The sequence below is a fragment of the Galleria mellonella genome, unplaced genomic scaffold (genome assembly GCF_026898425.1).
Source record: "Galleria mellonella isolate WM207_F2 unplaced genomic scaffold, CSIRO_AGI_GalMel_v1 utg40, whole genome shotgun sequence".
NCBI lineage: Eukaryota > Metazoa > Arthropoda > Insecta > Lepidoptera > Pyralidae > Galleria > Galleria mellonella.
Window position 1 is genome coordinate 2029657 of NW_026442094.1, and position 15872 is coordinate 2045528.

Sequence of the window (15872 nt, forward strand, 5' to 3'; positions counted from 1 at the left end):
GTGGAATTGTGATGTCTGGTTGAATGATGTATTGAAAATCTCACGACGAGTTCAAACCTGGCTAATACCTATTCTTCAAACTCTCGGAAGACTGACTTATAATCAACACAAACAGAGTGAAGTTGGTATGTGCATACGTTTATCATAATAATAAAATACATGTTTTTAACTACCTTAACCCTAGATCACTAAGCTTCGTCGAATCGACGACACGAATTCGAAACAGGTGCCGTAAATTTTGAGTGCGCGATCGCATCCATTGCAACTCTCGTGTAATCTTAGATGGCCCGGTGCCCCCGCGATACACGGTAGTGTTTTTTGTGTAAGAGATTTGTGAGCGCCGGACCAGCAACCATGACTCGTCGCATCGACGAAGGTTAGTAATAACGATATATTTTGTACTATTGTGTTTGTAATATTTTAAGTTTATTATTTAGTTTTTACAACATAAAAGTAATGTGTAGTATTGTTCTATTTTAGATACGATTCTTCAACTATTATTAGAAGATAATAGTGACCAAGAAAATTCGTCAGAGAGTGAGAAGGAAGACCACATCGAGGTTGATTCGGCTTATGTATCAGTGAGTGAGGATGAAATTTCGTCTTTGGACTTGGCATCAATTGAAGAACAGATACCAAGTACTTCGGCACAAGAACCTAACGAATTGATTATTATACCATCGCGTAACATACTTCGCGGAAAATATAAGCACAAATGGTCATCGTTAAAGCCAAAGTCACAAGGCCGAACAGTCGCAAGAAACATTGTGCATATTAGACCAGGCCCCACTCGTATGTGTAAAAATGAATTAGATCCTTTACGTTGCTTTTCGTCTTTTATTACAGATGATATAGTAAATATAATTTTCACTTATACTAATGCTGAGATTGTAATAAAATCTGAAAAATACAAAAATTTTGCATCACAAGTTAGTCGAGCCACATATGCAAAAACGTATACTTGTGCCCACACTTCAAACTGGCCTGCGCGATTCGATTACACAAATTTTGAATATGCCAGGAAGTAGTAGATCGAGTTTGACACTTGAAACTGAAGCTACAGGTCATCCTATCGCAAAAAAAAAAAGAAAAATTTGTGCCGTATGCCCATCAGCAAAGGATGACGAAAACTAGTTGCTACGAGTGCAATAAATCAGTGTGTGGTGAACACAAATTTGATATGTGTCACAAATGTCTTAGTTCATAGTTTTTTACCAAAATTTTTACTTTTTTTGTTGATTCGATGTTTAAATTTTGATTATTTGACTTCTTTTTCAAAGTTTTTTTTCTAGTTTTTAAGAGATAAGCGCTTAAAAAAAAACAAATATCTTTATTTAGAGCGAAACATATGGTCTCAGCACAAAGGCTGATTATGTAATAAATATGTGATTTAATTAAATAAGAATGTTATATTTTTGTTAACAAATGATTGTAATAAACAAATATTGTAAAAGAAATAAGTATTTTATTCAATAAAATTTTATAAACCTACTTTTTTGACAGCGTAGTCGAAACGACGAAGGTTAGTAATAAGCGTTGAAAAATAAGTTTAGTGTTCTAGGGTTAATAGGGATTACAGTTGTGAGTATATATTTTTAAAATTTAAACTTTAGAACTTCGTGAATTTCTACGGATATTCGTAATTAACTTTGATTAAATTATCATTCTGAGCTACGCCTATAGGATGCCAAACGTATATTTTGACCTACAGTAACAAAATATACCTATAGATGGTATCTACTCTAAACTGTACCATTGAGAAATGCTGATGGAGTAGCCACTGCAACCTAAGTCAATATTGCCAATTATTAGCACTTGGTGAAACTTTCAATTCGTTATGAATATTAAATAGAAATAGTATTACTACTATGTATTTATTTCCTGTGTACGATCTAAAATAACGAAGTTTTCTTGTCCGTACCGACTTGTTTTTGTGTAATTATTACATTATGTTATATCGCAATTTCGAAGCGATTTTGATCATTTATTTTCAAAATTTCTCCAGTGTTTGTTCCAGCCCAATTATTTTTATCACGATTGAAGCCACTGTTATTTCGCTGAGCAAAACCTCAAATAATTCCAGCTTAAAGGCAGATGTTAAAAATGTGTAATTTAATGTATCATTAAATTCAAAGGGACTATGGTTATACGGTTTTGATTTTCGCGTCGGTTTTACTATATGGGATTGAAAATTATAATTAAACATTAAGTCTTAATTTTATCGATATATTACCTATTATTTTGTAACATGTCAATAATCAATTCATGCGATAATTATACATTTAATTTTTGAAGTTAGTTCGTGCTGCATATGTTTAGGTTTTTTTTTGATGGGTGAAAATTATATGGTAACCCCGCCTGCGCTAACGGGATACGCTGGCGGAGTACCAGTGAAGGGTAACAGATGAGAATGAAAACAGGCCAGTTAGCCCATCATGATGAATTCATCAGGAATTGACGATGATAGTTTCTAGGGAGAACCGCGAGGAGGTCGATTTGGTTGGGTATATTGCTAGCAATAGGATTCTCATTCTCCATTACTAACAATCCCTTTCTCCCCTATATGTTTAGGTTGGCCTAGAGTAGGTACTATTACCATTTGTCGGTTAAATTTTATTGTTAACAGTGCTTACCATTACCACAATATTTAATCGAAAATGTTAATTGACAGAAAATTTTGATTTGTACTCAGAATTATGGGTTTAGGTTCCAGTCAATATAGACAAAGTATTTCATAAAGCGACACTCTTTAACTGTTATATCGAAATTGGAAGAATCGCACGAGTATCTACCAATCTATACACAGTATACCTACCGATACTGCACCAAGTTAGTTAACTAATCAAACAAGCCACGAACTAGCTGTAATGCATAGTTTGCTCTGAGGATTTGAGAATCTAATGCTTCCTTATACTATAGAGAGATTGCTGAAGTGTTAAACTAATAATGTATTCAAAGTCATCTTGAAAGGATCTTATAGATACGTACCTACTTATAGACAGAGAGTCAGGGAGTCAGTAAATGCAGGTGGTTCAGGACCGTTCTTTATGGCAGTCTATGGGGGAGGCTTATGTCCATCAGTGGACGGATAATGGCTGAAATAATAATGATGATGATAGACAGAGATTATACTATGAAATCAAAATCATTAATATTTTCAACCGGTTTCAAAAAGGAGTTTTTCAAATTACTTGTTTTTTTTTTTATATTTGTTACCCCATAACTCCGTTAGTTAGAAACTGATTTGGAAAATTCTTTTTTTATCTGAAAAGATTTACTTACAGATTAGTCCCATAGAAATTTTATCAAAATTAATAGTTTTGTTTTTAAATGAAAATAAAATGACATAATGCCACAAGTGAAGTTGATTTTTTTTGTAGATCACAATATTACATTATTAAGGGAGTGTTCTGTCAGTGGCAGTGAACATATTTTATACGCGGGCTTGTCCTAATTTGACAGGTGGTTAAGCATATCTGAGGCTCAAATTTTATTAAAAGAATATTTTACAAGTAAAACTGAATATACTTTTATAAGATAGGTCAATAGACAGCAAACAATTAAGTTACACATACAAGTATGAGTGGTACCTACGTCTAATAGTATATAATAGGAAGTAAATTTTTTTTAAAAAAATTGAAATGAAATTTGGTCTGTTTCACCAATAGACTCCTTTAAAACGATTTCAATTAGTCAGTAACAAATTTTACATTACTTGTTGAAATATTATCCTAAATATTTATTTACAAATAACAAGAAAAAGTAATTAAAAATTTTAAAAATTATTTAAAGATAAAAAATTTCTGTGAGATCACTGCCAGCTGGTAGGGTGCCTAGGATACTTGCTGCATTTCCACGCTGAATAGCAATGGAAATGCGTTGACCAAAGTATAGACCAGCCTTCTGGTCACCAGAGGTTTCCACCAGCCGGCGTGAAATCTCTTTGAAAAGCTTCATTGCCTCGGGGCCCCACGGACCCAGAGTTTCAACTCCAAACGCCGCAAATATATATTTCAATTTCATTTTGTATAATATACTAATTGTTGCCTACGCCTTTGCACACAAGGTAATAAAAAAATCTTTCTTAGCGTATGCTTAGGTTATAAAATAAATATAATTAATTATTATTTCAGCATTCTGGAATTATTAACTTTGGCTGTGCGATAGTCAGTCAGAATAAATTATTTATAAATATAGATATTACTACTCTAGAACAATATATATTCAATATATACCTATTTATTTGTATAAATTTCCGTGTACACATACGATATTGTCGTGGAAAATGTAAAACTTTTTCATAATTATAATTAATTCTTCTTTTATAAGTATAACATATGACATGGTTAGTATTCTTCAGTCAAATGGGCATTAGTAACCTTAGTGGTTATTCAGGGAATCTACTCTGAAATTAAAAATCAGAATGATTGGATCCGAATGGTATTCCACTAAGCTTTGCATTACTGTAACTCAAATTATTGGCCCACTCATGTTTGTTTGACGTATAAATAGAAAACAAGTATTTTTCATTCAGGTAAACCTATGCATTTTTCATTAATAGTTGTTTATGATTTTTGCCGTGCAAATTGGAATACAATTTCATCTAATAAGGAAGTGAGGAACTCATCTTATTGTTTTTTTTTTACAAAAAAAGTTGAATTATACAAGTTATAAAAAAATAATTTAATGATTATTTTTATTGTATCGTTGGTAACATGGATATTCCTAATAAGGGGGTTGCTAGTAGTTGCCACGTTTGGCATGCGGATTGGTAACCGCAGTTAGGCTTTGGTGTTGTTTTAAGAGGGACGTTACTGCCCATCCCTTGACTATTATTTTCCTTTAGTCGCCTCTTGCGACACCAACAGATAAGGAAATGATAGTTATATAGATATTCTATGCTAGGATCACACGGCAATGGCGATAACTATTATATACAGTAGGTATATTAATAATTAATTTACAGTCGCAGTATATTTGAACATATTAGACTATAAACAGCGTCTGTTTACGAGTATGACAGACTAGTTAGCCGTAGTTGTGTTCAATCGCATTATAAGAAGCCCCCCAAACTGGCCCATTATGCCGATACTGGTCTAGATATTACAGTTGAATAGTGAGCAGAATCTGTTTCAAGATATCTAGACAGTATTTTCGAACCGATACGACATCATTGTTGTTTATCTTGATTATCTATGGTCGAGGACCAATAAGACATCTGTGGGACAGATTGAAAGATGAACATAAACTATTAAATAATTATTTTTCATTTAATAATCAAAACAATCATAACCTTCAAGAAAAGAGCATATTCCTTTTTAAAAGGCCGGCAGCACACCTGCAATGCCGTTGGTATTGTGAGTGATCATGGGCGGCGGTAGTTACCGTCAGGTGAGCCGTATGCTCGTTTGCCCCCTGTGTTGTAAAAAAAAAACTACATCAAAAATATTGATATCATATTGTGGCAATCAATATGTCCTCTTCTTGCAAAATTTGAATATAAGTATAACTTATTCTCCTTTACCGTGTGATCCTGGTATAGAATGGGCCACCCCTTTCTCTTTCATTCCCATGGGTGTCGTAATGGAATTTAATGGCCATGGGATGGACAGCAGTGTCCATTTGAAAATATCACCAAGGTTTGTCTGTGGTTGTCAACCCGCTTGTCAAGGGTGGCGACTACTGCCAAATCTCCCCTATATGGAAGATATCTATGTTCAGCAGTGTACAATTAACGGCTAATATAAATATAATGATGATGATGGCTTACTCACATCAAATGTCAAATATATTTTGGTTGAACCAATCGCCTAAATTCAATTAACTAATTTGTAACTTCGTAGTGGAAAATGTTCAAACTTTCAGCCGCTATTTCATAGTGGATCCCCTGCTACTGATCGCCGTGATGTGGGACAATTTTCACCTAATTTGCTATTTTAAACAACCTTAGAGCATCAGAAATGTTTTATAAGTACGTAAATATAACTGGCTACCATTTCATGTAAGCTATACTTTCAGTAAACTTACCTACACTTTTGATAGGGCTAATGCGTTGGTACAGGTTTCTGTTCACGTAAGAACGATAAAGTTATACAGCTTTATGACTAAATCCAATCATAATAAAATAACATAGATAGTTAATAATAGGTATTAGGATCTATAAAGTTCCGAAGAAGTATGTTGTATGAACTCAGAAATAATATTTATTTACTGGTTACGTGACTTAAGATATTCGTAACATAAGGGTCGGCAATTTCTCTTTTTGTGCTATTTAAGAATAGCAAACAAACTAATGGCCTACTCGTATCTGATGGAAAATGGTGACCGTTGCCGATCTGATCGCCCCCTTGAACATCACAGAATGTTCTGTGACGCCCATGGTACTAGTTATACATTGTTATGTTAGGACAGTTGCTTCATTGCAGAAAATTGAGTGGCAGTTTGCATAAAGGCAACTAAATAGACTACTTTTGTACGAAATTTCTCTCTATTAAACGTACGAGTTTAAGCGATGTTTAAGCGATGCAAGCAACAGGAGTTTCTTTTCCGTTTTTCTCAGTTGAAATTGCATTCCGATTGGACGGTAGTATTATAAAAAAACACTATTTAAAAATACTTGTAATTAAGTTTATTGGAACAAAAAATAGTAGTAAGCACATTTTTATATTTTGAAAGGCACGTAAACAAATAAGCTGATCGACTCAGTTATGCGGTTTTCAGTTTCAGTACCAAAAAATATCTTTTAAATGGCCTTCGAGATTTACATTCGTAACTGCCTATTGAGCTTATCTCGGAAATTCAACCATTTACTCCTGTACAGAAACGGATACGGTAATAGGACCCTATTGCTTTACGGGCGTTTATTATAACAAATTTTCTATTACGAATTTCGTTCTTACCGTTTGTGAGAATAATATTTTTTTTTAATATTTTTTTTGGACTAATGTAATGTAAGTTGTACTTATAAATTTTGGTGCTAAAAGAGGGCAGTGTTTTTGAAATGTAAGTGTATTATCGATGCAATGTGTACAAATTCTAATAAATGCAGTAGATGAATTTTCTGTGCAGATTTTATAAAAGTGCATGAATACAAATAAAATTTTATACCATGTCACCTGTTCAGCGTTGAAGTATTAAGCTAAATAGTAGGTACATTCTTATCTTTCTATTCGTAAAAACGTCAAACCTTTCATTAATATATTTTAGCTATTGAACTGTTTAGTATCGTTCTTTAGTGCTGAATTCTCAGTTTGAATGAATGTGACAAAACAATGTAATAGTTAATATATGTGTCAAAACAGTGTAATGGGTTTGTTGGAGGTTTTAGTTTTTAAGAATAAGGAGATTAATTTACAAGTGCTGTGTGAAGTCTCTGATGGAGACATATGTATAGGGTAAATAGGTCCCATATTCGTAAATCAGAGTGTTAAATCAATATGGTCGCAGATTACCTCTATGCTATTTTTAAAAGTTACTGTATTTAATAAAATCTTTAATTTCATAAATTACCTGCGTACTTTAAATTTCTTGAGGGATTTTTTTTTAAAGAGATAAGTAATAATATTTCGATCCCAGTGATAGAATATTGATAATTTAAAATTACTCTTGATAAAGTTTATTCGAATAAAGATTTCATTATTTTTATTCCATCACGGTACTGCGTTACTTAGATTTTGTATAACTTAAAAATGTGTGTCGAGTGTAAATACAAATTAAATTCCACGGCGTTCCCATTTCCATTTGGATGACAGTCGTTAAAACCATCTAGTCTGAGATGGGTCTGCGTAGTGATTACGCTGGATACATGTCAGAACAGTTTGGGAACAAGTGTAGTAAAAAAATGATAAAGAAAAGAATAGGTAGCGTTATTTTGTCAAGCGAGGCGTTTATTGTAGTAGGTGGAAGGTCGGAGGACAGTCGTAGTCTTGATGTGATTATTTTTATGTAATTACGTGACACGAGTTTTGCTAGAATCATCGATAGGGCTGTCAATAGTTTAAGGTTAACTTTTTTTTTATCAATTAAAAAAAAACATTGTTACGGTATTGAAGAATTCGGTAAGAGTTTCTGTTATATAAAAATAGACTAAGTTGTTATTTTATAATATTATCTTATCCAGCACTGCCCTTTACTTCTTGTTCCATTATTTACATAGTATTGTTGCGTTGCATCCTAACTATTTTATTTCATCGTGTGGCGTCCTCTATAGAAATAAATATTTGATAAGTAAAACCTTACTCATCTTGGCTACAGCAACGGTAGATATTAACTGACTTGAGTATTTTGTACAATGTTATTGGACACATGGATGTAGATAGTAAACACGTTAGATTTAAGATTTTAGGTCAATTTACCACAAATTTACAAATTCTTATTCGGCGAATAAATCCATCAAAGTTAATAAAATCAAAATTATATCTACACAGTTATATTCTACTTTTTTGGGCATACAAAATGTATGAGAGTACACAAATGTTTTTAATATTTTAATATTGTATTAGTGCGAAGGTATTCTAAGTGACAGCCCTACACAGAACTCGTTAGCTCTCCTCAGGAGACGTGTCTCGTAAATCTTGTTACTCTCATATAATTCAGGCGATATAATAATGAACAGCCAACGGTATCGCACAAAACATTTATGGACAGAGATCTTAGCTTAACACCGTTCTTAAGTGTATTAAGAAGCGAATCATAATAAAGAATTCAATTCAGTTCGTGATGCTATTTATGTTAGTTAGGTCTGTGGTCGACGGTTTACCATTCGAATTTCGAAGTTACTTATAAAAAACTTTGATCGGAGTAGAACTAAAATAAGTTCATTGTTTACGGCTATGGGGTGTAAGAGGCATTCGTCGACTATTGCCCTTGTGGTAAAATAATGCCCCATTTCTCTTAGTATATTAGAATCCAACATGGCAGGGGGCAAGCCCACCGACGTCACTCGGATTAATTTGGTTTATTATCATTGTTTTCCGTCACCGGAGAGTCAGTCTGAAATTTAAATTGACAATAAAAGTGTTTGGTGTTGGTTACATTTTAAGTTAAATTTCGAGCGAGTTCTGTCGGTTGATACCGACTTTTTGACTAATATTCTGACGAAGGAAATGGGAAACATTGATAATAATCCAAAAAAATCCAACATTCTTACTGGATGTTGGATTCAAATATGCAACGTATTTACATTTATAATTCACTAATTTAATTTTGATTAATAAATATATACAGTCTACCTTACGGCTTCATTACCTAAATAGTTTTAGGCACTATATATTAACACTAATATAGACAGTACATATAATTAATTATACGTATAATTAAATAATTATAAAACTAAGTGAAATATTCTTCAATTAGGCATGTCTAAGATAAGCATATCGAGAACTCGAAACAAGTTTCACCGTAGGTAATCTATCTCAACACACTCCATTACAAGAGAGCTAGGAATCTGTTACAAATGAGTCCAATAAAGGGGAACCTTCCCTTCGAGATGCAGCCACTAGACAAATGAGAACGATTTTTATAAAAGTCCATTGATGTGAACGACTTCATTCGATTCAATTTGGTGTAGTGATGTTAGATATGTGAGCTTATGCTTCCTCGTATTAAATAAAATTAGTGTTTCTTTTAGGATCTAAGTACATACAAAAGTAGTTTTTTTATAGATGAAGTAGGAATAGGTAGTGCGTACGCCTATGCTAATAGATAGTATACCTACAATGACGGCACCAGTGAAGGTTCTAATGATATTCTAATGACTTTATAATATACTAGCTTTTGCCCCTAACTTCGTTCGCGTGGCTTTTGGAAGTAGGTAACCACATATAGATTGCTAGATAAAACACATCAGCCTAAGTTAGACCTTGAAAAACACAACTGAGAGAACAGTATTCAATTTGGTAATTTCGGATCAAACATACAGACTGGCAGACAGAGGAAGACTTTGTACAAAAGTCGATTGCTTGGGTACCTCTGTCCCATTCGTGTTTCTACCGTGAAGCAGTTGTGTTTGCATGGCTATGTTTCGGTTTGAAGGGTGGGATATGGCGTGAATTTACAAGGTACAGAGGAATAACACCTGAGTTCTCAGGAATGGCAACGCATAGGGGGTATCATGGGCGAAACAGTATACTCTGTTATGTCCATGCTACTGCTTATGTCTATAGGCGACGGTTACCACTTTTCATCAGGTGGGCCGTCAGCTTGTTTGCCATTCTAAGTTGTATAAAAAAAAATTAATAAAATTTTTAAAAAGTATTTTTATGACTTTTATTACTTCTTATCATTCAGTAAAATTTTTATTATATTGGTAAGATGAGGTATATGGTTATTGTTAATAATGGGGATTGGCGTTCTCATTGCTAATGTTCCCTTTTCTCATAGTTAAATTAATATAGAGGTCATTAACTGTTAAAAATGTATTTTACAGCCAAGTTCTGTTGCGACTTTGTCACCTGTCTGCACACACGTAGGAGATTTTATACAAATTTTGTCAAAAAGACAAAAAATTGCATTTCTTCAAATTTAGTCATAATGTCTTAATAAAACACATTAAATTATACGCACATGTATTATGTAAGTACATGGTTTAATTACTGGACAGAATGATGTTGATCTTAAAGTTAAAAGTTCTATTTTCTAAGCAGCCGTCAAAACTAATGTAAACCTACCCATATGTTTCTGAATATTTTGGCAAACCGCTTACATTGCACGTGACTAACAACTTTACAACAATATCAAAGTGCCAAACAAGTAGCACCTAAGTACAATAAACAACTTCAAACGTGACAGGCGTATGAAGAAATGTAAGTACCTACTTACGTAGAAAAGTAATAAGATTTGGGCAATCACAGCAAGTCCCCAATTTGTAGACGTAGATATTTGTTATTTGCAGATGTTGTAAAATGTCAAATTGAGGACGTCCGTTTACAGATTATGCCGCATTCAGATTATAGTACTGATTTCAATTCTTTTTTGGTTTGTTCTTAGTCTAGTAAAATATTATTATGTAAAGAACAATGTGTATTCATACTATAGTACAGTCCAGTTCCTTTCAAGTTATGATCAATCTTGAACTTTTCTGTTTACTTACAGACTGAGTACGGAGCAAGAACGAACCGAGACTGGCATTACATGTTACCGTCGATCTAGCCTTATTTTCCCGTGTAAAGATCGAAATAACTATTCTTAGTAAGTAATTAAATATTTAATTAGTGATAATGGAACGGTGACGAATTCGACAAGAATTTAACACGGATTTCAGGTTTTAAAAAAGGATCGCATAGAGGTGGACCTGACAGATTCGTCTAGTCCTTAGTTAGTAATATAGTGTACATATTCATATTTAGTCATATCTATATATTTAGTCGACCTCCCCACGGTTCTTCTTGGAAACAAAAAGCCAATTACAGGTTTACATAAATAAAAACAAGGTTTAACTAAATGCATATTATATCGCTAATATGTACAATCAACTAAATTAAACTTGAAGTAATAGGTATAAACATTGTAGGTAGCCAGTTATACAGAATATTATGAAAAATTTCTTTTGAACTCATTTAAATTTATAGATAATTAGCTGATGCTTGCGACTTTATCCGCGTGGTATTTGTTACTCTTGTTTAGCATTTGTTGATATATGAACCTATCGATTTATTATGTCTAGGAATACTGGACTAAAATTAACAAATGACGTGTCGTTCTCACTCTTTACCTTATTTCAAAATAACTATTTAAGTAGGTTGTGTACTAAGCTGTATAAGTTACTATAGTTTTTTAACTATGCACAGGAACTCTTTAATTTTCCGTAATTAAAAGTATCTAAAAGGTTGACCTTAGGTTAACTTAAGGTCCAACAGTTTCGGAGAGTAACCCGTACAAACAGACAAACTGACAGAAAAATAAATTTAAAAAAATCTGGATGTGTTCTATTTCACTTCTAACATCCCTCTGACTCGGTGTTTGGTGTTTTTTTTTTCTATGTATCGACACTCGACCTCTACAGTTTTATTATATGTATAGATATTGTAGGTTCAAAATAATGGAGCTTTACGTCTAAGCATATTTTGATAAAATCGTAATAATAATCTAATATGTATTTTATAGGATATAAAGCATAGTAGAATTTGATCATTGTTTTTAAAGACATAATACTGAAAATGATCACTCGTGCTCTACTAAGCAAAATTTTCAACATAATTCCCTAAGTTACTTAACTTATAAATAAGAGCCGATAAAAATGTTTAGCGTGGTCCCAGATTTTTAATATAACAAGGTCTGACACGTTTTATGACGCCTCGCCTTATTTACTTAATCCAGTACATTTATTTCCAGTATAATTTTAGGTTTAAAAAAACCTGTTTGAACCTTATCTAAATTAGGTAATTATGGTCATGAGTTTTTATTAAATAATCATCAAACCCTAACATAAAATTACAATAATAAATCATAACCTGCCTACACACGAATAGTCAAATTTAAATATGTTTTGAAGTGTAGGCGTTCTTGTTACTGTCTTATTTATTACAAGCGCAATTTTTTCAGGGTAGGTTTAGGAGCCGCCATAAAATTATTAACCACATGCTGTCGTTAAGGCAATTTAAAATATACTATAATTTTTTTTATACAATTTAGAACATGGCAAACAAGCTAACGGCCCACCTTTTACAAAGTATCGATAGGCCATCGCCTCTAGACATGAACAGAATCATAGACATCACTTGATACTTCCATTCTCTGTAACTTCACTGCTATATTCTATTTTGCAAACTGAAATACAACTATACAAAGTACAGTTGCTTCACAGCAGAAACACAAGTACGACAGTGATGTTCAAGCAAACGACTTTTATACAAAGTCTCTCTGGTATGTTTATAGGCAATGATCTATGTAATCACTTCAAAGATGTCGTGTAACATACTAATAAAAAAAAGAATTAGGAACGTTTTGAAGTCCATTGAACAATGTCACTTTATAAAACCAGCTCCAGACATGAATCACAATGGTAATATATTTCATCAAAGTATTCCAAGTAGAGAAATGAATTAATACGTTTCTATAAGAAGGGTTCAGAGATTTAAATAATATCTATGCAAAGCGAAAATGAACAATCCACATTTCAGTAATTTTCCGCCCCTTCGTCATCGTTATAGGAAAATTTCATTGGGAATTTCCCAAATGGAAAATAAAATGTGCAAAATATAATGGGAAGCGACACAGGAGAAAATTGCAAATCCTATTATTATTTCGTAACCTTTTTTTGCGAAACAATAAAAATATCGATGTTTCATTGAAAAATCCAATTTTTACATTCACTCATAACACTCGTAATTAGTTAGATAACTAACATTGTTTATTCGGGGGAGGTATTGTTAGTATTGGGGATGTAAAAGCCAAATTGTTACCTACCTACCCTATCAGGTCGACTTCTACGCGGTTCCCCCTGGAAACCCATATTGCTTAATTCTATTTAGGTATCGTTTTTCATTGATGCCCTGGATTTTTTTTTTGCCAGAGGAAAATTGTTAGTGATGGGGATGTTTATTTATTTTTTGGAAAACGTACAGCTGAATTACAATCGATACATAATCAAATTTATATCTATGTCATATATTCTGTCAGGTCGACTTCCACGCCTGGAAGCTGCGTGGGTTCGTTATACCGATAGCGCAAGCGGAGTTATCATTCTATCTTCACCCATTAATAACACCCTTGGAAGTTATTGCGATTAATTCTTGTTGAATTCATCACAGTGGACTAACTGAGCTGGTTTCATTTTCACCTATCACCACTAACTGGTGCCAGTGTATACTGACAGCGTAGGACACCATTCCATTATCACTCATTAAAAAAATGTTTATTCAATTTAGAATGATCGTTTGCTGATACTCCACTGATAACCGTCTATTAAATATATACGTACTTACTTACTGTTGACATCTTTTTAAAATTGTTAATATTAACACTAAATTTTCTAAAACATATATATAGGCATAAGGTCAAACTAATGTGCCTATTTATTTATATTTTAGATGTTTTTTATCGTTTATGTAGTTGTACATCAAGTACTCTAAAACGGTTGTATATTTGCATTACCTAAGAGTAGGATAACTTATAATGGTAGGTAGTTTACGATAGAAAGAAGTATAATTCTGTAAATAATTTATTGAGAAACTATAAATAATTTCTCAAACCAAATGTGTAATGGATAATTTTTCTATTAAAATATTAAGGGAGTATCCAGTGCCACACGAAATAAGTAGCGAGCAAAAGCCAATTAATTTCTCCGATGTGAAAATGTGTGTATATTGTGTACTAGCAACTCATCCCGGCTTCGCACGGGTGAACATTTTTACAACATTTTACATTTTTATCTAATCCTACCTAGTTACTTATTTCATAGATGTGCTCGCTCCTACCTGCCCCTCTTCCGCACCGCTAAAATAGGTATGAATTACATGTACAACGCGACAGCGTTATTTTTTCTATTTCTATGACTTATTAAATTCGTAATATCTATTGAATGGAATAGCCGATTTGAACAATTCAAAAATTAGTCTACATAAATTGAAACAGTTTTGAAAACAATATGATTTATTTGGATAAGGATTTAAACAGAAGTGAATTTCTATCAACTTTTAAAATGTAAAAAGTGGTTATTGTGACAAAACGATAATACTTGGACATATAGTATTATAAATCGGCAAAGTAGTTTTTGAATTTATTCATTACAAACATACACACAAGAATACAAATCTTTCCTCTTTATAATATTAGTGTTGATGTAGATTTGGACAACTTCGCGAGTAATCTTTTTATGGAAAAACAGTGGTAAACAAAAACTAGAAACCTAATATAAAACGGTTAAAATGATCAATAAATATGAACAGCACTATGGACATGATACCTACCCTTCATGGTGCCATTCCTGAGGAGTACAGGGTTATAAGTATACTAACTACACAAATAAAATAATAGTATTATTATTACGAGGGAGTGTTTTTATGCTCGTGGAATGGGGGATTAATTTTTACTTTTCAATATATTCACCTGCAAGATGGATACATTTTTCAGATCCTCCAATTAATTTATGTATACCCTCATAAAAAAAAAATTCTCTTTATCTTTAAAATACGCCGAAACTGCCTCCTTGACTTCATCATCGGTAGTAAATTTTTTACCCCGCAGCTCTTTTTTCATTTTTGGAAACAAGTAAAAATCACTCGGGGCCAGGTCTGGGCTGTAGGGTGGGTGGTTCAAAATATTGAAGCCCACCTTAAGCAGGGCTGCCAACGCACCGCGGCTCTTGTGGACGGGCGCATTGTCGTGCAAAAGCAGCACACCTTTCGTCAATTTTCCCCGTCTTTTCTCTTTAGTGGCTTCTTTCAGTCGCTCTAATATTGAAGCGTAGTATTCTCTGGTTATAGAAACACCTTAACTTTATAATCGATCAATAATATTCCTTCGGATTCCCAAAAGACTGTTGCCATGAGTTTCCTAGCTGTGTCACCATAAACTTCTTTGGAGGTGCTGTGCCCTTTTCATGCCACTGCATGGAGTCTTATTTCGACTCAGGTCCATAATGATGAACCCAAATTTCGCCTCCAGTAATAATTCGACTCAATACACCATCATTGTCTTCATTATACAAGTCCAAAAATGCACGTGAATATTCCACACGCTGTTATTTTTGCAGCGGCGTGAGCATTCTCGGCACCCATCTTGCGCTGACCTTAGTCATGCTAAAATGATCGTGCAGGATTTTAAGGGTATTTAATGCAGGATGGTTGTATCGGATACTCCAACCATTTCTGCTAGTTGTTACTTCTTTAATCGAGCATCGAGTACAGTTTTATCAAACTTTTTGGATAAGTACT

The 15872-nt window shown here is 33.2% G+C and overlaps 1 protein-coding gene across 1 annotated transcript; it reads left to right on the forward strand.

The window, feature by feature from the left end:
- The first annotated feature begins 268 nt into the window (after nucleotides 1-268).
- LOC128201351 (uncharacterized) lies at nucleotides 269-1592 on the forward strand. The gene is made up of 2 exons (XM_052898064.1): nucleotides 269-376; nucleotides 481-1592. Exons 1-2 carry the CDS (start codon nucleotides 355-357, stop codon nucleotides 1026-1028), a joined length of 570 nt encoding a protein of 189 aa, XP_052754024.1. The 5' UTR covers nucleotides 269-354; the 3' UTR covers nucleotides 1029-1592.
- The last annotated feature ends 14280 nt before the right edge of the window (nucleotides 1593-15872 follow it).